At 37.2% G+C, this 27,100-nt stretch overlaps 2 protein-coding genes and 1 long non-coding RNA gene across 5 annotated transcripts; 1 reads left to right on the forward strand and 2 right to left on the reverse strand.

Moving 5' to 3' along the window:
• Nucleotides 1–835: 835 nt before the first annotated feature.
• Nucleotides 836–22,022, reverse strand: LOC112556270 (steroidogenic acute regulatory protein-like). Of its 3 annotated transcripts, XM_025225110.1 has the most exons (15): nt 21,733–22,022; nt 20,528–20,578; nt 18,951–19,030; nt 16,376–16,526; nt 15,920–16,000; nt 13,474–13,551; nt 12,972–13,025; nt 12,202–12,352; nt 11,507–11,620; nt 8,185–8,243; nt 7,592–7,756; nt 7,166–7,261; nt 6,435–6,619; nt 5,111–5,204; nt 836–4,601 (listed from the first exon to the last, which is right to left on the reverse strand). In XM_025225110.1, exons 1-15 carry the CDS (start codon nt 21,748–21,750, stop codon nt 4,497–4,499), a joined length of 1,482 nt encoding a protein of 493 aa, XP_025080895.1. In that variant the 5' UTR covers nt 21,751–22,022; the 3' UTR covers nt 836–4,496. The 3 variants fall into 3 exon arrangements, with proteins under 3 accessions (XP_025080895.1, XP_025080896.1, XP_025080897.1); XM_025225111.1 differs by lacking the exon at nt 20,528–20,578 and having other exon boundaries at nt 21,733–22,021; XM_025225112.1 differs by lacking the exons at nt 18,951–19,030; nt 20,528–20,578; nt 21,733–22,022 and adding an exon at nt 16,797–17,224.
• Nucleotides 17,751–23,643, forward strand: LOC112556273. The gene is made up of 2 exons (XR_003097698.1): nt 17,751–18,702; nt 21,986–23,643. It is a non-coding gene; the product is annotated as an uncharacterized LOC112556273 (long non-coding RNA).
• LOC112556272 (V-type proton ATPase subunit F-like) lies at nt 23,430–27,062 on the reverse strand. Its single transcript, XM_025225114.1, has 5 exons — nt 26,951–27,062; nt 25,787–25,871; nt 25,258–25,340; nt 24,628–24,750; nt 23,430–24,203 (listed from the first exon to the last, which is right to left on the reverse strand). The coding sequence occupies exons 1-5, from the start codon at nt 26,999–27,001 to the stop codon at nt 24,174–24,176; spliced, it is 372 nt and encodes a 123-aa protein (XP_025080899.1). The 5' UTR covers nt 27,002–27,062; the 3' UTR covers nt 23,430–24,173.
• Nucleotides 27,063–27,100: the final 38 nt, after the last annotated feature.

The raw sequence follows: 27,100 nt of genomic DNA on the forward strand, positions 1-27,100 counted from the left end.
CCGAGTGTCGAGGTAGGGGGTGATGGAAGGGGTCTTTTAAGTGCTGGCGACTGTATTTCCGAAATTTAGGAGCAACGAACTGGCAGGAGGGCAACAACACGTAAGTGTTGCCCCACGTGATGTAACGATACGACCTCGACAGGACGGATGACGTCACTAGCAAACACCACGTGTCTCAAATCACGGAGCAGCTGCAGTCTAATCTCAGTGTTTCATTACCCGACACAGTGGACCTGTTCTTGGGCCCGCATAATATATTTATATGAATGTGCATTAGTTCCAAAGACCCTACTGTCTTCTGCTTTGTCCATTGACTCATGCCCACCCACATTCTGTGCTTCTTCCTTCATGCACAGTGTCTTTCCTCCCCTACCTCCCTAAATTTCTCCATTCGCTGCTGCCATTTTTGCACGTAGCGTCTGATCTTCCAATCCTTGCTACCGCTTTGGTCCCTGAAGTATAGTCTCCCTGTATCACCGACCGATGTGTCTTGATGTCATGGAATTCAACATCGGATTTTTAAATTGTGTCGCTTAATGTTCTGGGCACTGCAAATCTGAATTTTTGAGCATGAGTCAAATGTTAAAATAACCACATGGGAATCAGACTACAAAACAACCGCATAGGAACGAGACTACACAAAAACTACCTGGGAATCAGAAGGCTGGAACCAAAGCCTTGCCGCTCAGTGCCTCTAGAGATGTTGGAGGCTTCGCCATAAAACAATCCTCCTGCCACTACACATACACAGAAGCAAGTCTTAAATGACATATCTTTTCACTTCACAACATTTAAATGGACACGAGTCTAGGAACAAAACAAAAACAGGTCCACCAATACGTCAACACATTTATTATTCTGAAGTACATGAATTGCATTGTGCAAATTATGAAAAAGATCAAGGAGCTCTGTTTCAGGATTGCGTTTCAATCCTTCATATTAAATGCACCTAAAAATCAATGTATCAATTCATGCAAGTCTCTGCATAAATATGTAATCATGCACACATACACATAAATGTCCTTTGGTTTATAAGTTAAAATTTGCTTTCAAAAACTAGCCAGCCATACATTCAATTTGTAATAATGTAATAACTCAACAATATGTTCTTATTCTGACAGTAGCACTCTCATAATTACCCTCTTGCAAAATGCTGCTAACAGAATAAGCACTTCTCTCTTCACCCATCAGTGATTCAGCCATTCTCCTTATTAAATGTTTGATGTTAGTGATTAAGTCATTCTCTATGTTATAAAAATATGAGATGTCAGTGATTCTGCCATCATTCAGCTAACAAAATGCAATATAAATGTTTCAATGAATATTTAAATAAATATGTCAAGTAACTCATGGATTTTGGAAATAATCTGTGCCTTTGGTCTTGTAAGTTCAATGGCTACTTGTTCGTCTGCTCCAAATTTTTTAATGTTTATGACTAGTGCAAAAGGACTGATGAATACAATTACTGGACACAGCAATACAATACAATCGTATTACTGTGTCCAGCAATAAATGAAAACAACTAGAGTCAGTTAATACAATAATCACATAATAAATTACACTGCAAAAAACCTGATACGCTGCGATAAAACTGCTAACAAGAGGCATAATTACAAAAATTGATGGGCAAGCAATGGATTAGCCCTTCATGGTATTGGGCTTATTGAAATATTTAAACCACAAATATGCCCAGATAAGCACCAAAAACCGTTACCAGTTTTGTGTTATGCAAGAGCATAAGGCATGCTTATAAAAAAGAGAAAATGGTTTGCAAGATAAGTCATTTGCAAATACTCATTAAAATTCATCACACCATCAAATATCTATAACCCAATGTCTGACTTCACAACATTAAAGCAGTATAAAACAGCCTTGTCCCTTCAACCAGTGTCTTGCCCACTCCAAGAATGTGCCGAGTAAAGATTAGCTCTAGTGGAGGGATATAACTGTGCAGAATTCCATCACAGAGCAGCTGTTAGGATTTACATCCCTTGCTACAACAGTTCCCCTCCCACCCTCTCAATCAAGTCATTAACATTTCGTTAACAAATATGCTTCATTCATTCAATTATTTCAACTTTAAAAAAAAGATAAAACCTGGTTTGATCTCATGGTAACTCTCACAAATAGCTTGCTTTGAAAATTAGAAGCCCTGTCAACACAAACATCTACCAAAAAATGCATGGTCGCTGTGTGATATAGTATTGAGCCATCAAGCTGCAGTCCAGTAATCTGCAAATTCGTTTAAGTCACACAAAATGCTTGGATCCCAATATTGTGACACTATGGATCATAGGGACCAGGACATGGCCATGCTATGTGCTATTGCAGATGAAATATTTAAATGCTACCTTATAACATTTATTTTTTCATTATTCATTGTAATTTACGCATTATCAAAAAAATATTTGAGCAGTTTGGACCCCAATTACCAAGGCTTAATGGCCCTACACTGTATATTCCTTTGAGACGGCTCACCGGTAGAACATAACAACATACTTCTCTGACAAATCTAAATATTATGTTTTGACAATATTTTACATAGAAGGTGACTCTTTCTCACTCTCATGCAGTCAAAGTCAATAAACTGAAACTCTCTTTCCTTTCAGATGCACACAGACCTTCCTAAATGGTAAAAATGTGAACAAAACTGTGAACTAAGACCATGAAGAGAGATATAAATGTGAAAATGTCCTAAAATCACCCTTTTCCTATCACAACATAATCTTTGTCAGCTAAAATTCTTTTAGTGCTTGCGACAAGCCTGTTGTTTGACAACACAGGAAAGTACAGACTCATGCTATCACTCCCCTGCTTCCTTGATTAGTACTGTTTAATAAGACAGTAGCGGGCACACAATTATATCTTATACTGAAGAAAAATCATTACAGTGCATATCACAGAAAAAATAATGATTATAATGCTAGTAAATGAGCATCCACTTACACTATAGGCTGGCAAAAGACATATGGCTACTGATGCATGACTATAACACACCTGATCAGGCTAGACTGCCTCACTTAAAATAGCTGCTGTAATAAAAGCATTATGAAGGTAATGAAGGCAAGTAGTGTCACAAAGGAATGTAAAATGCACATATTGTTATGCAGAAATCAGACCTGTGAGCATCTTCACACAAGTTTAGTTGTGAAAATTTATAAAGAGATAACAACAAAAAAAATCACCTGACTTAGATGAACTCTATACTGTCATGGCCTAGAAGCTCTTCACACAATAAATAACAAATCAACACATGATCTTAGAATATGTCAGACTACATTTTCAAATTACATACACTGTCATACTTTTCACCATCCCAAGAGTAGTGGTCCCTTATGCTGCCTTCTCACTCTACATACAATTGCCTCACTGACATTTCATAGCACATGCAACAGCCTCGCATACAAACTTTTTGCAATGACCTGTTCAAATGTTCAGGATGGCTTAGTATTGTCCCACACCCATTTCCCATCACATTCATACTCCTCAAAACCTTTACTTGTAAGCCTGGCATGTCATTCCTAAAATGCATATTTGTAGATGCCTACCACTCCAAGGATTCTCACACACAAGCATTTTAAGATCAGAAGCAAACTATATTTATTCTGCCATTGTCAAATTGTATATGAAGTTCTTTGACACCAACCTCCAACATGTCATTTTCTTAAGGCCCCTCCTCTCCCTCCCAGGGAATGCATACACTTTTTCTCTTAATATATGCAACCACATAATGTCTTGATTATAAACCCGGCCATGTACAGAAACACCGTAATAACACCTCTGATTTGTATAAACACTAGCATGTATTTACCTCAAAATTTCCAATATCATCCTCTCCCATTTTACTCAACCCTTAATTCATACACTATAAAAACATAAACTCCATCCCAAACCCAAACCATCCTTCATCCCACAAGAAAAACATGAAATTAAACTGTTCATTCTCACAATGATCACAAATGCAAAAATACAATAAAGTTTGTAAGAATTTAGTGAACTGACGAGCATAACACTACCTCAGTAACTGATGAAAAATACACAAAAACTATTCCACAATTTCAAGAGTTTTCTTTTCCTAACCTCCACCCCTACCTTTTCTTCAAGAACATGCAGTTATCCTTGACTCTTTTTTCAGTTACTGAACACTGTTTGTTTGTGGTGAACATCCATTTGCACTCAAAAGTTTGTAGTTGTGTAAAAGATAGTTACCACATCAACAATGAACTCATAATCTTTAGCTGAGAGCAAGAAGAATCTGAAGAAGGAATATTGGTTTTTCTTCCACATCACCAGAACAACATAATCTGTAGCCTGGTGTAATCAGCCTCAGCTTTTCCTGAAATGGCAGAAGGTTCAACAAATGCTACTGGTAAAAAGGGCGTGAAACAATGTCCCTGAACACCTTATATCACAGAGGACTGGCAAATGTCAGTTTGTGCTCACACTCTAGTCCTTGCTTGAAATTAAGTGCAGTTTTCAAGCAGACAGTTATGTTATCAACCACGATGGTGAAATGCTGCAACATAATCCTGTAGGTATTTTAGGTACTGCTGTAGGACTGAAGCTGAAGCTTGGTCTAAAAGGCGCTGTGGAATCCATCCCTGAAACATCAATACAATTGCAAGAAAATAGTATTTGCTATCTTTTATTTACAGAATCGGACTATAAATATAATTTCTACACCTAGATATTTTTCTAAAAGAAAAGGAAAAAAAAAACTATTACTCACAACTATACTTATTGAGAAAACACATACACATTTTTATTATTATTCCAGGAAACTGCCTAATACAACTAAGGAACCAAACACAAATTTAGTTAGAAACTATGCACTCACGTAACAGACATGAATATGTTCAAAGATCTTTCATTTCTTTACCTCCATCATTTTTGCACACCATAGAAGCTAAAGGTCTGTGGGGTCCAATTTGCAATAAAAATTATATAATGCCTAAAATTATGGCAGCCACAACAGACTGCTAGTAGTAACATTAATATTTATGTTTTATTGCATGACTAAGTCTAAAGACCTACACAAGATGAGTTCTGGCAATGGAAAATGGCCTGGATTCACAAAGAGGTTTTAAGCCAGAATATTATGGGTAAATACCTTGAGGTCTGTGTCCATGATCCAGATAAAGATACTTTTCTCAGGCTCACCAGGAACAGGTTTAAAAGCCCATCCACCAGGACCATTGTAGCCCCTTAAAATATAAAAGAATTGTTGTAAAGAGAATGTGAAAAACATTTTAAATCAAACATGCCATGCTACTGACTTACACATATTCTCTGACACTTTAAATTCTTCTACAAATTGTATCATAAGTAGATTCCATCCCCTTATCTCCAGGATTGCTCTCCCTGAAGATCTTCACAATGTAATGCAAACTAGGTAGCACATATTTTTTGAGCATAAATAAATGAATAAATAAGGGAAAAACTGTTGGCTCCTTCATGGATTGTTTTACTATGAATTACATCCCTTAATGAGCTCAAATAATCAACTCATCAGATATTTTGTTATATGTGAAAATAGGCAATGAGTCAGTTAAGAGCGATGTTTGGTTGTTGGTTACTCAATTTGTATTTAGATTTGTACTCAGCTACATATGACAAAATAAGTGATACTTGAAGTCTAATTTGTATTTTAACAAAATATTTCATTATTTGTTACTTTATGAACCCATATTTAGTAAATGATGTACAAGGAGCTGAATGCTTGAAAACATACAGTGCTGAAATTTATGGAGCCATACTTTAGATATGGCTAAAATGTATTAACGGATTTCATTTTTAATCATCTTAACAAATACACTTCAATAGTTAAAAGTTTATGTCTTCAGAACTCACATCTGCAGCAACATTAACTGATACTTCAGCAGCCTTTCAGCAGTCATCAACAACTTCAAGACTTTAATTACCACTGTACATTTTTGAAATCCAAATTCAAGCTGTTTCTAGTTAAAAGTCATCTGAGCCTCCTGTTTGAGATAGTTTATCAGTTTTCTATTTTGACATGACTTTACATGACCAATAATGAACAAGATAAATAGGAGGTGAGCAATGATATCAAGTTAGACCTTTTTCTTAAAAAAAAAAAAAAACCTACCCAAAATCATGTGATTTACGGTTTACTTGCTGATAACATGAGATGGATGCATTACTTCCTACTTTGTGACACCTTTTAATAAAGTTCTAAGCCATCAACATATCAAGAATTTAATGTGTCTCTCCTCGCCCATTACACACAATGATTTGGGAGCAGACGGTTTCCTTTTCCTTAATGTCAAGCATTGTGACTTGTTGTCTGGTTAAAGTTTATGGAACAAGCAACTATAAGACAACCATTAGATTGAAGTTCATCTGTCACATGCCAAAGAAAGAAAGTACAGTCTTTCCAAGCACTCTGATGGGGAGGTGTAAAAATTACCTACCTGATGTGTTCTTTGGTTGGTGGACAATCAGGGTGAGTGACACCTTGGCCAGCAGACAGGTAGATGCCTTCCCTTACTCCCCAGTGTCGCAAATTAACAAAGTCTCGGCTAGACACAATACCTCCAACAGCCTGATTGGCAACGTTAAGAGAAATGTCGGTGCATTCATCAAGGACAGCCACGGTCTAGAGGACAGATATCAGAATTCACTTAGAGACTGGTTCTAGAATCAGTTTACAATGAGTATGTTGGAAAAGGTGAAAAGGGGGCCCAATGTAAGAGACACATCATTCTAACATCAGACATTCTTATTCATTCACCAAAGTGTTGAATTGTAAAACCAAATACAACCACTGTCACAGTTAGTGTAGATCTTACTGTTGGATATTCCTTGAAAAAGATACTTTTTCTCTATCCATTTGAATCATTGCCTCATTTTAAGTTACTGGGGTTTTAAAAATCATATACAACTCACACAAAGGTGTAGAGTGCACCCAACATAATTAGACAGATAGGGAAAAGTCAAATGCTTCTAAGTAACTGCAATATTTATCTATCATTCAGCAATGTTAATAAAAATTACAACAGCAACTCAAATACAATAAGTAGTGTTTTATTAGCTGTTTGTGCTCAAAAACTGTATGACTACCATGATGAACAGTGTTTGTTGTTGATGATCAAACAACAACAAACAACACTATGAATCACCAGTGATAGGTCACTCCTACTACCTTGCACTCTAGTAACGTTGGATTCCAGGTAGGGGCTTTATTGATATTGTGTACCATCTCCTCCCATAAACTCTTGGCATCCATGTCAACTTCACCCTGAAACATAAGCAATGCAATATAGATGTAAATTATGTAATTCATCATCATAATTAACCTCCTTCCTATGTCCAGTGGTTAAAAGATACAAATTTGATTCTTAGAAATTAAATACATTTGAGCATGAATTTTTAAAGTAACTGATATTTTTTTTTGGTGCTGCATATAACTGTACATTTCAATTGTGAAGCAGGACTGAGAAAAACAAGCAATATGAAAAGCAAATGAAAAAGTAAGCTTTACAGACAGCAGAAAGTGAAAGTTGTAGGAGTTAAACAAAGTTCAACAAGGATCAGCAATGGTAAGGAACAGATAAAATGTTGACACTACCTGCAGCCTATAAACCTTGCCACGCCCCTTCACTTTTTGACTGTGTATAATTCCTTCCTTCAGCGAGTCTCCCGTTTCCAGCTTCCACCTGGATTCATCCATCACTAGATACTCCCAAAGAGCATCCCAGCACTCCTTAGCTACAGAGCTGTACTCCTCCAATTGCTAAAGTGATAGTAAAACCATCTTCTTTTAATTCACTAAATTTATGTTCAACACTATAAGCTTTCAGTAATGGTAAGCTATAACTGATTTTAGGCATGAATATCATATTATGAATGAAGTACAATGTATACGTTAAAATTGTTTTTCAGAAGTGAACTAAATGTAATAAAAATGTGCATAATCTAGAATGGTAACAGGCAAACATAACAAAAATCCTCATTGAGTAGCTATGCTAACACCTTCCTTACTCAAATAAGACACCACAGAAGAAAACTGATGAGAGACATTGAGTCATGCTACATCCCTAGATAGGTTGGCTGAACACTTAGGTCAGAACAAAAATACTCTTATTAACATTTTGATGATAGCTCAAGAATTCAACTCCAGACATGAAAATAAGGTTTGTAGATCAAAAATTAGCACTCAACCTGTTTTGAGGAAGCTCTGGCAGTGTCTGTCGCCTCTCCTTCCTCTTCTATATCTGATCCTGAGGGAAACAGAGCATCAGTCTATAACAGCATAAGTTAATTTTAATTTTAAAAAAAGCTGAACATTTTAAAGAGGTCAGTGACAGAGCATTTATGAATCTGTATGTAGATATATGCATGTGTTTAACTGCAATTGTGGCCATAAGCATGCAGACCTATAGCCAAAACCATGTGTATCTTTGAAGAAACTACAGGACTTTCGATACCACTGGTTTCACATGAACAAGAAATCTGAGCATATAACATGAACAAGTGATGTCTAGATCTGCAGAAACACTGAGCACAAGAACATAAATAAGGTTCCACCCTGACTATAGAAACTTACGGTTGCCATGATGTTTGTGGTGGTGATGGTGTTGATTATGATGGTGGTGTTTATGATGGTGGATGTGGTCACCGTGACTCACTCCATTCAAGTAAGGCTTTTGCTCCTCATGGGATGTAAGATGCAGGCGCCGTGACATTTCACGAAGAAACCGCGACATTTTAACAATTGCCTATCTGCCTGTGTTGTTTCCCTTAAAGTAATGATTTAGCAGAAGTCCTCAGAAAGACACAACCCAATCAGCAACTTCAAGTTTCACAATGTATAATTCATAAAATGTTCCTGAAGTTTCCTTGAACTCTTCTTGAAAAGCATCAATAGTATGGCTTTTAAGCCTGCCAGAAGATTAACAGACACCAAGAGGAATTGCTTACAGATCTCGTCTCTGCTTCACTACCTAAACAGGTGATCTGTAACAGTCCATTGAAGATCTGCTTGCTATCGCTTTGAAGAGTTGGCTGGAGTAAAAAATCAGTATACAGTGACAGTTCCAGAGGTCTGGCTAGAAATCACGCCACACCAGAAACACGTGATCTCTGACAGCAACTGAAGCGGGACAACTTGTGACCATTCACTGTGCTGGATCACTTTATGGGGTGGGGAGAGAGCGTCCTTAGTCATAATCCACCTGTGGTATGTTGCAAGTTCCCCACCTCAAGAGCTGACTTGGTTGTCTATGAGCGTGAATACGAGTAGCACACCGCATAGGACACGAGGAAGCTCTGTCACTCATGCGTGCAATGCTAGTGATGAAGCACGTGGATTCTGGAAAGTGGGTCGGGGAAATACTTTGTTAAGTGCAGTTGCCTAATTCACCATCTGCAACCCTGGTCAAATAAGATCAAATCCTCGGAATTAAATAACTGCTGTTTGTCAGCTCCTTGGGCAGCGCGCACAGATACAAGCCTCAACATCTCGAGTGGGCTTGACGCTGATTCCAAAGATTAACAATTCGCTCCTAATCAAAGCTCGGTCGGTCGATGTCACAACATGCGCAAAGGGGTGTTTCTTGAATGAATTTCTTAGAAGGGACTTGGGGAAGCTCAAGATGAAAGCTACCCGCCTTTTCTATCACTGATGGCCGGCGTACGTGTTGCCAAAGCTGACGATAGCGTCGTACCCGGCAATCCACTTCACCTCTCCCCACTCACCCCATTCCCTGACAAGACAACGCTGGTTTTACGGTCCACACACGCCGTGTCCTAATCTTTCGGTTGAGAAGCCCCCAAACCCCCAACTCCACCCCGCCAACCACTCCAGCAACAAGAATGTAGAGAAATGTAATGATACAGGACTGCTCTGGGAATCACACGAATAAGTGAAGTGATGGCGCTGTTTATTCGCTTTGCTATGACATGGCGATACATATGTAGAGGTTGTCTTACGTTCGAATTTCCTCTGATCACGTGTAGCCCCCCATCCCAACCCCTAGCACGCGATCCCACATTCGCCTCGCCTTCGACATGCACCGTCCACACAACGGGCTTTTTCAGTACACGCGTCCTCCTATCTACCCCGGGTAGGTGGGCTGAGCAACACGATCACCCCACTGTAACCTACTGACCTGCCAGCCAATAAATGGGCCCTGCCGACAGCAATACACAGCAGCGACAAAGCCAAGACGCACACATGTACTCTCATCAACCACCAATGTGTATCAGCTCATGTCTGCATTAATGCTACAAGTCCTGTCTCTTCAACAACGTTTGACTAAATCTTTCTTTTATATATGTATATATGAGTACTTCCCAAACGTATGTTAACAATAAAGATGGTTCTAACTGCTCACTTGTGTCCTTTCATTTATGCCACCGCCCCTTCAAAATGTGCATACGATAACAGCAAGTAAAATGCGCTTTTGCAGATGTTTGCTAAATAAAATGTGTGTACAAACACAAATATATTGATTAACATTAAGTCTATGTGTGCTTAGCATCCATTGAGCAAAGTCACCTATCACTACTACTGCCATTAAAACCAACAACAGTAAAGGCAGCAGCAATGTTTTTTAAAAGATATCCGACACATAGTTTTAACAAATATTAAATACATATAGTTTTTATACATCATAAGCACTTAAATATTAAACACATTTATTTTACCTAAAATTCAAATACTTGTTTTGCTATTTTTAATCCTTTCAGATTGCAATCACTCCCTACTTTTAATTACTAAAAGTTTTTACTACAGTAATCCCTTGCCACTTCACACTTCACCTTTCGTGGCTTCACTATTTCGCAGGTTTTTATAAGAAATTAATGGGAAGAATGATTTGCAGATCTATGCTTCTTCGCGGATTTTGTGCGGAATTCGATCAGTGGAAAATATATATTATGAAATTTTAGAATGAAAAAGCCCAAAGTGTATAAAAATATATTACTAATATTAATTTTAACAATAAAGAAATGTTATAAATACTAAAAGTAATATGAATTCAGGAAATAGTGCATGTATTTACTCTGAAATGAGAATCAGCATCGCTTGCCTGAGACACTATGCGCCTGCTCACAATTGTAAAGAATTGTAAACAACAGTGTGGGAATAGTTAAGGAAATGGGGAAGGTTTATGGAGTGTAAAAGTATGGGGGATGGTTTGCAAAGCCTTAATATAGTGTATAAAAACATAAATAATTATACCGTTTCTATTTTGCGGATTTTTGGTTATCGTGGGTGGTTCTGGAATGCATCTCCCGTGATAAAAAAGGGATTACTGCATTCCAAAAGGCTGGTAGTACCCTGAGTGGAAAATACCAAGTTTTCAAATCCCACATTTCTCAATGACTGAGATTTAAGATTGTATACCAATCTTTATGGCATATCTTTGTGCACCTTTTGGACCCTGGTCTGCTTTTAATCCCCTGTAAGTGTCCATCCTTGATCAACAGTTTAGGCTTTCTAGTAGGCAAGAAACAAAAGTTTGTCTCAGAACATACAAACCTTCAGGTGTGGCTACAGGTGAGTAGTACTGCTCATTTGTCACAGTGGACACCGCATCATCAGGTGCTAACAGTCGCTGTCGATCACTAGCTGAATGGGCCACACTCCCATAATCTGCAATACAAAATGCACTGGTAGTGTAGGCCTAATTCTTCTATATCAACCCTCTATCCACCATCAAATCTTTTAAATATGCATTTAAGAAAAACATGAACATTACTCTTTAAATAGACATGTTTGTCAATAGTGATTATAGTCAATTGACTAGCCCTCCTCTGCAGATTTATGACACTCTCCATCCTTATTGTTTGTACCCTGATTCCTCTTTGTGTCTTCTGTTTGTCTTTTATTACTTGTTTCCATAGTTGTTTCTCCTTCTGTCCATATTCTGTACATCTCCTACTTGTCTCAAACACTGAGATCATGCTTTTTCGTGTGCATTATTATGTGCTACATAAATCATAATTTATTATTATCAAATACATATTTGATGTATGCATACATGCATGTGTATGTACACATCTGTGTATACATGAATTTGTTCATTAGTGAAGAACAAATTGAAGCATATGTCACACACATTTATAACTGGTTATACCTAATCCAGATCCCTTAAAAAAAAGAAGCTTTTATTCATAAAATGCCTCAAGTTGAATAGTAAAACAGTAAAGTAAGTCTGCTTAACTGTAACGTACTGTACACGTCTGCTGACAGACGCTGGGCAGCTTTCCTCTCCTGTGGTAGAACTTTGAAATCAAGGAACCAGGTCTCGACCCATGCGAGAACAAAAGAAATGATGAGGAGACAATAGCTCAGAGGATTGATACTGCTGTTTGTGCCCTGAAACTTTAGAACACAGGAGATAATATTACTTTGGGTCTCTTTTGGACATATGAGAAGAAAAACTTAAATTCAAATTCTGGAACATACAAAATGGCACTGTTAAGTGTGCTACCTTCAGAATAGTCTAGAAGACAACTCTATACGCACTCTCAGCACAACAAAATAGTTCCTCTCTGTTTCTATTCCCTCACAGCAAATAATGAAGCATCTTTGCCTTCACTCAAAAAACGCACAAATGAAATACTAAAGATTCCAAAGAAGATTCAAGTAACGTAACTTGATTTCTAAGCCCTCCAGAAAACTTTATCAGTTTGGTATGTCAATGAGGGATTACCTTTCGAGTTTAGCAATAAGACACCTTTTAATGTGACCTGTTAGCATATCTTTTATCATAATTAAATGTGCAGTTAATCCTGCAAGGTTAACATCTGTACTACCCCTGTATGATTCACCCTAAAGAATACAAATGGGTGTGTTATCTTTTATTTTCACTTCATCTTTGGTGTATTAGACTTTTTGAACTGACTAAAATTTTGAGTCAACAATGTCAGTGATGTCTATACCTGCTATATATAAATATATCAACACTTTATGAAAAATTCAGAAAACTGTGTGTACTCACATCAAAAAGGAATATTTTGCATATAAGGAAAACTGAGGAGAGTGTTGTAGTTATCTGCAAGAAGAAAAGAAATGAACAAGAATGAAGGAAGAGAAAGAACCAAAGGAAAGAAAGGTATAGCATTTATAACAGACGATGGCAACAGGCTGTCAGCTTATTTAAGAAAATGAGCTTCGATTGGAGGAACAATTTTTCAGCATAAGACAGGGAAGACATCTGATGGCAGGAGAGTCAGATTGACCACTTTGTCATTAATGGCAATTGATGACAAACACTTCAAGACATCAGAGTCAAAAGGGGAGCAGACATAGGTAGTGACCGTAACTTGCTCTAAAATTGTGCTCATAATGCACAAAAATGTGCTATATGAGTTTTTTAAAATAAAACTTTAGAAAAAAAAATGATCGTGGAGAAGAGAGGAAAAGGCATGAAAGCAAATTATCATTGGAATCATCTTCCAACATATAAGATATAAGACCACAAAAAAAAAAAAAAGACTCACTGCAATCATCCACCAGTGTTTGGCTTTAAACAGCCCATAGACTAGTAACAGCAGAGTAAATCTCACTGCAGACATCATCTGGAAAAGATTAAAAAGATATGACAACACAGCAGAAAAAAGATATTAACAGAAATTCATCAAACACACACATGCACACACACAGACACACACATGCATGTATGTGCTTACAAAACACCCTCTCTCTCTTAACACAATATGCAAATTGTTTGTTTATTCCCACAAGAATGGTGAAATAAGACTGAGTTGTAACTGACCTCTGCACTCACATCATCTCAAAATCTAATGTGACAGACTGGTGCATTGGTCTGAGTAGAAGGTAAATGAAACTGTGGCAATTTCTTAAAGAGGTCAAACTTATACAATGATACACATACACATAGCATATCTAATACATCTACCACTAACAGCTCCTGCTTGTATATATATATATCCACCAAAATACTGCCTCTAAAAATACACGAGTTTTAGTTTATTCCTCGTTACTTCTCGAGGAGCATAGGGCCGCAGCAAAACCTAGCCAGCGGACCCGGTTTTGGGCAGCCCCATTCAGTTGTGCCCATGTGGTTAGAATGTACTTTGCCTAACTCTCTACTGTTCTTTTCTCAACTTGCTTCTTCCCTTGAGGGTTCCAGCCAAATGCCTGCCTGGTAATGTCAGCTATCTAGCCCCATTTGCGCTTGCTGATGTCTTGGCTAGTGGCATTCTGGTTGGATCTTTTCCACGGGCTGCTATTGGAGATCTTTCCAGGCCATCTTATTCCCAGAATATGACTTAGGCATCGGTTGGTAAAGGTCTGGACCTTGTTGATGGTATTTGTCACTCTCCACGTTTCAGAGCTATACAGTAGGACAGCTTTCACATTGGTGTTGAAGATGTGAGTCTTACTGCAGAAGGATAATGCTCAGGAGTTTCAGATGGGGTGTAGGCTGTTGAAAGCATGCCTGGCTTTGTTGATGCAGCTTTTGATGTCATTGTTTGCTCCACTATCCTTGCTGATAATGCTCTACAGATACACGAAGCAGTTTGTTTCCAGGATGTTCTCTTGTTGAAGTTGGATTGAGAGTTCCTGCTTGTTATTCTCATCACTTCAGTCTTCTTTCTGTTCACCTTTAAGCCAGTCTTCACATCCTCTGCTAGCTTACTCAGTTTAGTTTATGCATTCTGCTGACGATGAGATAGGAGACTAATTTCATCTGCACAGTCCAAGCCCTCTAGCTATTTGGTGAAGGTCCACTGGATACTGGTGTTCTTGTCTTGGGTCATCTTATGCATAATCCAATCTATGACCATCAGAAAGATTGTTGGTGATAATATGCAACCCTGTCTCATGTCGGTCTTCATTACGAAAGGTTTAATGTTTGCCATTGTGGATAACTTGGCAAGACGAATCTTCGTACAACCCCTGAATATTATGAGCTTAGGCACAATACCATAGTGGATCATCAGCCTCCAGATGATGTCCTTGTCTACACTGTCAAAGGCCTTGTCAAGATCCACAAAAGTTATATAAAGAGAGGATGCCACTCGATAGACTGCTCAATGATGATATAGAGGGTGGCAATGTGGTCAGTGCATGACCTTTCCTGGCAAAACCCTGCTTGTTCTGGTCTCAGTCTCTTGTCTAGTGCCTTCTTCAGTCTCTTTAGTATTACCCTTGTCAGGACTTTGCTGGACAGCAGCATCATCCCATGCCAAATGTTGCACTGGGAGAGGTCTCCTTTCTTTGGTAACTTGACCAGATAGCCTAATTTCCAGTCTGTTGATACTAGCTCTTGTTCTCAGATCTTGCGTAGGAGGGGGCTGTAAGACTTTTGCCGTTGTATCTGGGTCTGCCTTTAGTGCTTCTGGGGGTATGCCATCTGGGCCTGCTGCTTTGCCACTTTTCATTCTTTTAATAGCTTAGATGACTTTTGCCTTTGAGAGGGGGGGGGGCTGGTGTTGATGTGAAGTTGTTCAGTTGCTGGTGGTATGTCAGGGAAAGATAGTGGATGAGGTCGATTCAGGATCTCTTCGAAGTGTTCCATCCAGCGGTCTCTTTGTTGTCACTTGTTATGGTCTTGCCATCTTTATCTTTTACCAGCTTGTTTGGGTTAATGGTCCTGGATGACAATTTATGCTTTTTTCATATGGTCACTTTATGTTTCCCTGCATAACTGCTGTCTCTGCTTCCTCTGTCAGTTCATGGATGACTGACAGGCCTCTTCATTTGGCAGTTGGATTCCCAATATTCAGCTCTGCGACCTTCCTTCTCACTTGATGCTCCTACTAACTCTCCAGTTCTCATGGATACACACAGTAGGTTCATTCCAACTCCATCCACTCTGCACCCATAAAGTAGTGCTCATACCACTCAACACAGCGACAAACTAAGGATCACACCACACAACACAGCCGCAAACTATTTCTTCATACTACTTTTACTCACCACAGTATCAAAAAGTGAAGTCGTAAAGTTGTAGCCCTGCACCTGATGCATAAATGCTCTCCATCCTGTCTCACCTATAAGCTATTTATATTCACAAACAGTAATGATTCAGTCTTACTTGGCATAATTATTTGGTAGTTATCATTAAATATTACCCTCTTTTTAATTTTTTTATATCTGTCTCTCTCTATCCTAAAACAATAATCTAATGTTCGTCTTCTGCTTAATCCCTCTCTCTCTTTCCTTCCACTATGTCCAAAATATGCTAAACACAGAGGAAGATGTGCTTACACTTGTACCATGTGCATGTGTATATGCACATGTATTATTATTAACAGCCAGAGATATACATTTGTATACTGATCACTGTACAGATGTATGAGAATCAGAGATCTAGATGTGATACATAAACAAATTTTTATGATGTGTTTTATTTTGTTTATTTTCTTCACTCACTTGAGTGTATATGACCCACAGTATAAACATGAGGCCCAGGTCAAAGGTCACAAAAAGGCAGAAAGTACGCCGCACTGAGGACATGCGACCTCCCTCTTCTTCCCCACCAGTGCTATCTGACACAGTTATATCTGGCATCCTCCCTGCAGGTCTGAGAGAAAATATCACAGTCCTTACCTTTATGGTATGCAACATTCGTTTAACAAATTTTTAAAAAAAAATAAAGCAATACTGATCTCCGGTAAGGATTTGAGATAGAATCTTCTGACTCAATATGTCTCATACTTTAGTGGCTCTGCCACATTACCAAAATATCACATTTTCAGTCTAATATATATATATTATTTTTTTTTTAAATGATTTTTTATTTTAACTTTCCTAATTTTCAATGATAATAACATTTACATTTCCTTTAACTTGCCTCTTAAGACATGAACTCCTTTAGGTGAATTCAATTTCAAAATCTTTCAAAAGGCATAACACACAACATCCTGCAGAGAATCAAGCTTTGGCTTCCTCATATCTCTCATTCTACTGGCAAGGTCAACAATCAGCTAAAGGCGCTATTAAATATCTACTACACATCTACAAATATTCTTCTAGTAATTTTATCACAAACAGTAGGATGGATACATTAAATACATCAATAGAATAAGCTACTGAGGTCATTATCTGAAGGCACACTATAGTCTCTTTGTCTCTCTCTCTTGCACACACACACACTTGACCTATTTATTATCTTCATCAAGGTGCTCATATGATCCTCATTGTGCCATTCATTATCTGTCTGACTCCAAGGCAAAAAAACTGCAGTGATGTACATACGTAGTTTCAATTTCTCTTGAACGAGGGTCTGTTACTATTTACGGCTTCTCCATTCATTCCCTAGTGTGTTAGTACAGGTCTACTTACTTGTCCTAGGAAGCATTTCACTACACATCTAATAAAACACACATCCTGGATGACTCAATCCGGAACTATGCAAATATGACTTGATATTTTGCATTTAGTGTTTAGTATCATGCTGTTATCAGATGCTACAAATACACTCAAGCTAGTTTTTGAGCATGCGCTGTGCACAGGCCCCTCAATGTTCATGTGACAGGCTATGAATCAACTTTAGAGAGAACAAAGGCTTATCTAGAGAAAACTTTTAACACAGCAGCAAGTACAAAATTTTATCAAAATCAAGGAAACAAAACTATATAAATATCTGTGCAAGTACTTTCTACAACATGGTTACACTTCACAGCTTGGTGATTTATAACCTACTGGCAATGCCTACAGCACAAGTAGGCTGTTTAGAATAGATAAGCTTTTCAACACAGTCATACCTGTAGCACTGGTAATCTGTCGAGCAGGTCAATGTCTACACAGCATGTAATACAGCAAAGGTAATTTTCACAGCATATTTTAACAAAGTAGCACCTGTATTTTCATGGTTATATTTTAACATTACAGAACAGTTAATTTTTGCAACATATTTCTCTATAAGAGCAAAACAGCAGTTCTCCTCATTATGCAAAATTCCTATGGTATGTGAAATATAATTATAAAGATACCATCAACTTATGAGGATAGATAATATTCAGAGTGTGGCTAATGCAGATAACGTCTTTCCTGTGGCACATGAGATCTCAGATTCTGATATTTTCAGGAGAAAGCAAGTTACCTCATCTCATATTGGATGTTTTCATGGGATTTTAATAATTACCTTCTAACATAACTTGGCTCTAACATCTTTACATATTACATTGACAGAACACAAAAAATAAATATATCAGTATATTTGCCCCAAAAATAACAGCTGTAAAATCACATCTTAACAAAAACACTGTCAACTGAGTAAAGAAATGATGCAAGACAGACCCATTATTAACAGTTTCTTGTTACATTTGTGGTAAAGTTACAGCATATAAACATTATCATACTTTGTGTAATAGCACTATTGAGCTGTAAGTGATCTGCTTCAACATTTCTGTGGCACACCATTTTCTTATTCACAGTATATGATAAGCTGTTTGCATTTGATTGACAAGAAGTAGACATATAAAAATGGAAACAGCCACAGAATGTTGCTTTACAGGTAGTACTTATGTACAATGAGGAGTGGGGAGGGAACTGATGTTTTAGGTCAGCAACTGAGGCTATTTCACAGCAAAGCAGCCATCCCTGTAAAGAGATGCCACGTGCAGAGAAAGAACGGCATGCCCAAAATGAGATCTGAACCCAGGACAACCAATCCTATTGGGCTAACCGTTGAATCACCAGACTACCCGAGAGTCAACAATGGACTAGAAGTGAAAACTAATCCAAACAGCAAACAGGTAAGATTAACATAGCCAGCTGTAGCCTAAAGTTTTTATAGTGAAAAGACATTATTACTATCCATTTACTATGAAAAGACCATAGATTTTGTCACATCCTAAATGGATTCCTGCACTGTGTTCAAAGAAAATGTCAAAGCATTTTAAGATGGAACTGGCACAGTGTGGTCCACTTAATCAACTACAGTGTTGGTTAATACCACTAACAACTAGATGTTCTGGGAGGGAGAAATAAATCTACCACATACCTGCTATAGGTGATACTGGAATGCAGCTTCCTTCTCTCATCATGTGTTTGTACACCCCTTGGGAAAACATCGCCTGGTGCCTGCAAGTAGCACTAGACAGTTATGCTAGATGACATGTCACCAGCAATAGATACATGAGAATGATAATGAGCTTAATATTAGAGCAAAGTGGCAGCGATGATAATGGATGACCTATGGTAGTGTAAACTGGATGACTAGGGTGACAATAGCAGGTAACTAATGGAGGAATGATGATGCAATGTTAAAACACACACAGGTTAATAAGGAAATGGAAGGAGGTAAGGAATGTAGCACTAAAACAACAGACAATGTATGTTAAATGGCATGCTGCTATAGCAAATAGTGTTCTCTTGTATCACTGAGTAAACATATGTTGTACAAATTGGTATTTTTTAAAAATACAGCAGTGTAATCTAATACAGTCGTGTAAAATTAAATACAGCTATGTCAAACAAATTAATAATAATAATTGGATTTAAATAGTGCATTTTCCCACAGGGAGGCAAGCTCAGTGCAATTTACGAGACAAGGGGGAGTAGGTAAAGATGCTGTTTGACAGAGATAGGCATAGCAATCAAACAAACAGACATAAACACACATGAACAGTGAACATTTCCAGAGATATGAAGGAATGAAGAGATAGGAGGAAGGAGGAGCAAGTAATATGAGATTTTTCATTAAAAAAAACAACTTGGAAAACTTATAAATTTGGTAATGCACACAAAATACCTTAAGAAACAGCAACAAAACAATTATTGCTTCAGTCTGAAATTGCCTGACATTTTCAGTGATGGTTCCAGTTTTTATGTATTGTGCTGTAGTCACTGTTGTTTTAAGTTCTACAAGATTTTAGCCTCAGTTCTATCACAAGAAGTGTGACACACACAAACAAGAAGGAAGAAACTCCACATTAGTGACCATATGTTCTCAATCTTCTAATATCAGCTCATCCCTTAATAATATACTCCTACTGAAAAAGAGAAAAAAAAAGACTTAAAGACTTAACTTTTAAACTCCCATAAGAGTTATGTAAAATACATAAAGACTGGCATGTAGGTAAACTGCCCAACAACAAACAAAAATGACAAACAGTATTATCAGAATGAGAAGATAAACAAAACAGATAATATTGCTGAAATAGGGTCATAGGCACAACCCAAAGGTGTTAGGGAGCAAAATATTGTGTAGTACATTTATGCGTAGTGAAACTGCTACAGCAAGACTGGTCAATGAGCTTCTCTCAAAAGGGATGGAAAAGGAAAGTTGTAAGTGTAGGTGTACTTGAAAAAGAAACGGAAATATCCTTGATAGTGACACTATGAAATACTTAATATACTAGACCAAAATCAAATGTAAGTTTGCTATAAACATTTACATATATCAGAAAATATGTATATGAAATCTTTGACTTAACCTACTGTCACAGCTAATGTAACAGCACAGAAATATTGCTTAATCTGGTCACTGCAATGATTATCTACAATATTTCAAAAGAGTAATAATAAATAAAATGTGTGTCCTTCACCATATTAAAACAGTAACAAAATAAAGCTCACATTGTATTTAAGACCATGATCTCTGTTCATCATCTTTATACTGGATGTGACCTGAAAGCCTCGAGTGAAAAATAGCTTTAATGCATCCCACATGCTGAGCAAACATCACAACTCCAGGACTATGAGTCAACACTTGGTAAAAGGACCATGTATTAGCTGACAAGCTATATAACCACCAAAGACAAATCCACTTATCTACATTACATTCATAGCTGATACAGTGATAGTAAGCATGCACTTTCCAAAAAGCAGATAAGAGATGATCACAGGTTGATGGCAAAGCACTGCATAATCTATGCATTAGAAACAACTGATGATCCACCTAGCCAGCAAACAAGATAGACAAGAAATGTTCCCCCTAAAGAACTCAATGCAAAAAAAAAGTATTTTGGATGTAATGGATAGTAGTTGTGGTGCAAACCTCCCTCACCCTCACCTCTTACCCAGATAAAAAAAAACAATGATGGAAAGATGCGCTGAATTTGATTAATACTGCTGCTGATGATGATAATGGCTGGTATTTATAATGATGAGGAAGGTGATGATGGACTTAGACGATGATGCCTGAATTATGGTAAAGCAAATTACTTATAATATGACAAAACAAATGATCGAGGCTGTTTTATATATGTATAGAGTGTTATGTATTTACTAAATTACTAAATTACCTTTAACTCAATCATGTCTCTTTCTCTCTCACACACATATGCAAGCAATCAAAACATCAATTAAAAATTCCAGCCAGAACAGTCATAGAAGGCCAGCAAACACCATTCCCACTGAAAGTATTTGAGAACATCACAACTGTGCTAAGAAAACGATCAAGTATTCTTGCATACTTATTTGTCTGAAACAAACTAAAATGCTTCCTTAATTTCAACCTAAAGTAGAAAATGCTTTGACTGAGAAAGTTTTCCTTGTCATTTAGCTGGACTTTTGTTTACACACCCTCTTTCTTGTTAAAAGGAAACAAAACAAAAATAAAGTTGACAACATCTCTGCCTATTCACTGTGCTTTAGACACAAACATTATAAACAAGAAACGATACTAAAATAAATCAATTCAAGGATTTTGATGATGTTGGACGTGGTGAAAATATAGGAAGAAGTTAGTCTTCTTAATCTAATAAAATTTAATAAAGAATGTCAAAGAACAAGCCGTCTGCTAAATAAAAAAGCACCACAATTGTAACAATAAGTCTTACCACGTTCAGTGACATCATAAACTGTGCCACAGGTTAGTTTGGTTGATCATTCCTAGTAATGAACTTGAGATGGCAAGCGTCGGCTACTACTGAGCCATCACGAGGAATTGTTTACTGTTTTCATTTGACAGCTATTGAAGCCTGCAGTTTTTAATGCATGAAGTGTTATGGTATCCTTGCTCAGCAAACCACAACTTTATAGCAAACGATTCTGTGTCTCAGCCCAGTGAGATTATTTCCAATTAATTTACAGATCGACGAAGATTCCCTTGCACTGATGCGTGAGAATGCTCTCCCTTGGGCGCGCCGTGTGGCTTGTGGTTGACGCCGCACCAGCCAAGGCTACATCACGGCGATGCACTTCCTACAAACAATCAGAGATCATCATCCTATATGATCCCTAAGCCGGCGAGTCATGTTCCTTGTCTTACTGGTCGCCACATATAATTGTATCATTTAGTGAGTTTGCAGTAGCGGCAACATTTGAATAGCACGATTCTATCATGGACGTGTATACAAGTTCGTGATTCTATGCACTACGGCAGGGCCTCGGGTTCACAGTTTATACTGTTTTCATTTTCCTTCTCCGTAGTCGTTTAGATACACGGCGATAATTGCTAGGATATGTGACCTTGAGAATTTTGACGGTGAACCTGTTAACCTGAGAATATTGACGACGAAAACTTGAATCTCAAAAGGAGAACAGCTTTATAGCTAGTGTTTTTCTTATCTGGGGAATTACTTTCCTGCATTTTATGGTTTTACTACGGTTTGAAAAAAATTGCATTCCCGTGAGCCAGACCTCCGTAAACATTCAAAACACAACCAGTATTTAGCAGATTGATGTACTGGCCTATTGCAGAAAAGCGCATATAAAATATCTTACAACGGCTGAACAAATAGAAGCACGTGAAGTAAGGTAGAATGCTGGAAGAATGAAAAATTAATCTTCCAGCTAACTAGCTACAAAAGGTCTCAACAAATGGCATCGATATTTATTGATCCCCAGAAAGTGTTCAATTTGTGATTACTGATACCATCAGTATATTTGCCCTGGATTTAATGTTCCAGCCCACCCACACTGTGATCAAGACAAGAAAAAGAGGTTGCCACTTTACGATAAAATCTGTGAAATATCTTTTAATTATTATCCATACAACTTTTTTTGTTGTATATTGTGGATGAGTAAGTGAAGAGATACTACACATTGATCAGAGAGGGAACCTGAGCTGGGAATAAGCGTGCAAAGATTTCATTTAGGCAGTCTTTTAGACATTGGGAGTGGTGTCAGACCCTACTTTTCCCATCTCTCACTGTCACTATTTTACCTTGCCCCAACCCTTTGTGGAACCAGGTACCCATTCTGAACAGATGCATCGACTAGGGTTGTTCACTGCATTGAACAGTTATCAAACTTGTGTACCTTTGGGTTAGGACAGCAGTGCTTTAACCACTCAACCATCCATTTTTCCTCTTACTTAAACCTTCAATTGTTCAATATACAGATGCTTGATTGCATCTTAATTGAAATGTATGTGCATATAACTATGTGTGATCAAGTTCCAAATTAAATAAAATGTATTCTTTTTCTTGGCTATTAGAGAATAAGGTACAAATAAGAAATGTTTGAAAAAATCACTATTTCTTATATAATTAGTAAATGCACAAAACTGTTGAAAAGAAAACAAGAAAGAGGATCTTGGATAGATTTACTTTCTTCATACATAGTTCTCTACTGCCATTTCATAACAGCTCACACTTGATAAAAGCAGCTCCAACAAAACTCACAACATGTTCATCCATATGTTGATCTCTATGCGCTTACAAACCAATGAACAGTAAGTAAACTGAGTCAGCAATTTAGTCAACCTTTAATTTACACCTATTATGCAAAATAAATAAGGCAGCAAATGAAGAAATTTGATTCAATGTTTGCGATTAAATAATCTCACAAAATATAGATGTAAAATGAATACTCTGACCCATTATCCCAAGAAATCTCTTCATAAAAATTATTTTGGAATGATATTGTTCTGTAACTGCACTATGATGACTGCAAGTATTTATGTCAAATGAAGCCAAATACTTCAGGGACACTACCTGGAAATATTTGTTGACAAGAGTTATGATACAAAGGTTTCATTTTTCTTATTCTTTTACTAATGACACAATGTGGATCTCAGGCCAGGACACGTGGAATAGGAATCCCCATTTCATTAGTAAAAGAAAATATTAAGGGAGACAATTCAAAGTTTAATTCATGTCACTTGTGAAATGGACAAAAATCTGTAGTTGTAAAATTACTGTTTGTCTTAAAATTTTTTTAAAACCTTCGTCAAAGCTAGAGGGCATCAGATACATATGTGTCAGAGTGGTGACATACAGCCATAATATACTGGTGGAGAAGAAAAAAAACCCCAGGACAGATCATAGGTCCTTGTTTAGCGGAAATCTTCAGCAGAAAACATTCCCTGCAAACAAATATAATTCCTTTTGAATATAATCAATAATCTGTCATAGTAAGTAGATGACATCTAGAAACATGATGAAACCTTTCAAGTTTGGCTTCATACACATTTTTTGCACTTAATAAAATGCATGATCAGTCTGGCAAAATACTTCTCTGTTTAGGCATGTCTAATTTGTAAAAAATGTTTTCTTTGATACATGTTTAGTTGAATATACTTAAAAAGAAAACATGAATAGACAATAAATGCTTTCTTGTATAATATCTCTCTTTCATGTATGCCTCTCTCTTTAATCCTTTAGTAGTTACAATCCACTATCCCTTTGCACACAAAAAAAAAAAAAAAAAAAAAATCTTCCCTGAGGTAAACAAATTAGACCCCAGCATTTAGGAAGAAACGCTAACATGCTGATATTTCTGAAACTGACCTTAGCACGCCGGAGTATAGAATCTTTGGAAGCATCATAGGGGGAATCTTTACTGGGTATCTCAAGTACTGTAGGAATGGGGCTGATGTGCTTATCTATCACATGACGAATCATCTCTGCAATCTGGTTTTGAAGAAATGAAAACAGAATGCAGGAAATGTAGTAACACAATGGTTAAAGTGTGCACATCTTTTAATAATGATGATAATGCTTTTTTTTATAGAGTACTTAACCCAACTATCTTGGGTCACTTTTAAAAGTGACCCAAGGCTCCTTGCATAAACAAAAATAAACGGGGATATTTCAAGCACATCTTACATGTAAACAAAGACTTCATCCTGCTCTCTCTTTCAAAGACACACAATGAAAATATTAGAGCATAAAGACATGCTATATACTGCTGCTGCCTTTAGAAATATCTATCTTTCTTCTATGTCTGAACATTTTCCTATGCTAGCTGGTCATCTATTACGAAGCAAACCTCGTGGATGGCACTCATGGTATATATGAACTGTAAGATTACAATAAGCTGCAGGTCTTGAATTTAGTGTATATCTCATTCTAAAATCATTTTTAGGCGTGTAAGTGGTAAGCACGCATGCACATACAAACCCATGCAAAATAACTTACAGTCTGGTTGATCAGAATAATTGCAATGTCATCTCTCTTCAAGAAGCCTCTGAAGCAGTCTTCAATCTCTCCTATACTTGTATCTAGATGGAAAAAATTATCACCATTTGTCAGTAATGCCAGGAAAAAAGAGATTAAGTTTCCCGCTCTCTGGGTACCTTCTCTTAACTCCCTTTAATTTCTACCCCATCGTTACTTACCATACCTGCTTAAGCTAAGTTAGGACACTAATTCATCCCTTAGTTAAATTAGTAACTTGTTAATATGACAGCTGAAAAACTTCTGCTTTGTTTTCTTTTATTTGAAAACTATTTTTGTCTTTTTGATGAGGATGCCATGATGGTGGACACTCACAGATGCCACCATCACACTATGCGACCTGAAAACCATTTGTGTTATGGTCAAAAAGTAGTAAAAATCTTAAATTTTAATTTTTTTGCTTAAGATTATATAACTTCTTGCACTTACTGTAATTATATAAAGTTCTCATTTATTGAAAAAAAATACCTATTAAACAAAATTAAAATACTTACTTTGTCCACCACCAGAAAATTGGGTTGCCTGTTCTTGTTAATCTCTCCGATGCCCCCTAAAATGAAGCCAGTGCATGTGTCCTGTAAGAAATAATAATAATGAACATTTATATAGTGCTTTTCCAATGATTTGCTCAAAGTGATTTACAGAAATAATAGACAGAAGTAAACTAAATGACCATTAACCATGCACCCATATTCACACATGACAGACATGCTCACTTCTACAACAGAAACACCTACTCATACACAAAGTAAATAAAGGCACACCATGGTCAGGATAAGGTTGCAGTAAAGTCACTGCTCCAAAAAGAAGCCTCTAAAGTTTAGACTTCAAAGGTAGTAAGAGAATCAGAGTGATGGCTGACAAGTAAGCTGTTCCAACTTGGGGCTTGGTAGGAGAAAGACCTCTGTCCATTTGTCACTGGGATAGCTGGTGGGTCTCAAAAAAGTTTGGAGTCAGAAGATGAGTGAACAAGTCGTGAAGGCATACAGACAGGAGTGAGTTGGGAGAGATACCGAGGACCAGTGCCAGAAAAACGAGAGTAAGTCAGAGTGTCAAGTTTATTGATTACACGATCTGCAACTGGCAGCCAGTGAAGACAGCAAATGGTGAGTGATATATGTTCATATCTACATGGTCTGCAGATGAGAATAGCAGCAGTATGCTGGATCTTTTGAAGTCTATCAAGAAGATAGTAGGGAATGCCAGCCAAAAGAGAATTACAATAGTTAATCCTCGAGAGCACAAAGGCACGGATTAGAGTTTTAGTTGCATCAGTGGTGAGAATCTGAAGACACTCTTCTCAGACGAATCTTTTCATTGTCAATAAACACTTATCCCCTACTCCTACACACTTCACATTCTTGCAATATTAAATATCTCACTAGTAATGGAAATAATACAATGCAATAGCTTTTCACTAATTTTTTGACAAACTTAACTGAGTCTTACTTGTAAAAAGCTAAGTATATAGAAGAGTACAATTAAGTCACTAACAGCTTCGTCGAATTTTTCGTATTTCTACACTACCTCCCACATTAAAGAAATCGAAAAGTGCCTGTTTCGGCAAGTTAATGTAACAAAAATATATATAAGTATTTAAAAACGTTAGCCTACAGTAGAAATCCAATTATACTGGTCAGGCAACAATATTCACCTCATCCCCAATTACAGCGATGAGTCTTCCACGAGCGGCTGCAGTCGCCATTTTGTACAATATTTATCATGTGATTTATGAAGAAGGATGAAAGAAAAACCTTCTACTTTCGAATTCATCTTTTGCGTAAATAAACTTAAGTTTTATAAT

Source organism: Pomacea canaliculata, linkage group LG2 (genome assembly GCF_003073045.1).
Source record: "Pomacea canaliculata isolate SZHN2017 linkage group LG2, ASM307304v1, whole genome shotgun sequence".
NCBI lineage: Eukaryota > Metazoa > Mollusca > Gastropoda > Architaenioglossa > Ampullariidae > Pomacea > Pomacea canaliculata.

Bases quoted from the DNA above. Each gene is read 5' to 3' on its own strand.
- LOC112556270 (XM_025225110.1), bottom strand. The intron at 6,620-7,165 runs GTAGTAGGAGTG...TCTGTCCTCTAG, and splicing joins CAACGTTACTAGAGTGCAAG to ACCGTGGCTGTCCTTGATGA. The intron at 4,602-5,110 runs GTATTTACCCAT...TTGATGTTTCAG, and splicing joins TCATGGACACAGACCTCAAG to GGATGGATTCCACAGCGCCT.
- LOC112556272 (XM_025225114.1), bottom strand. From the start codon at position 27,001: ATGGCGACTGCAGCCGCTCGTGGAAGACTCATCGCTGTAATTGGGGAT. The intron at 25,872-26,950 runs GTGAATATTGTT...TATTTCTTACAG, and splicing joins TCGCTGTAATTGGGGATGAG to GACACATGCACTGGCTTCAT. The intron at 24,204-24,627 runs GTCAGTTTCAGA...ATTTGTTTGCAG, and splicing joins CTATACTCCGGCGTGCTAAG to GGAATGTTTTCTGCTGAAGA.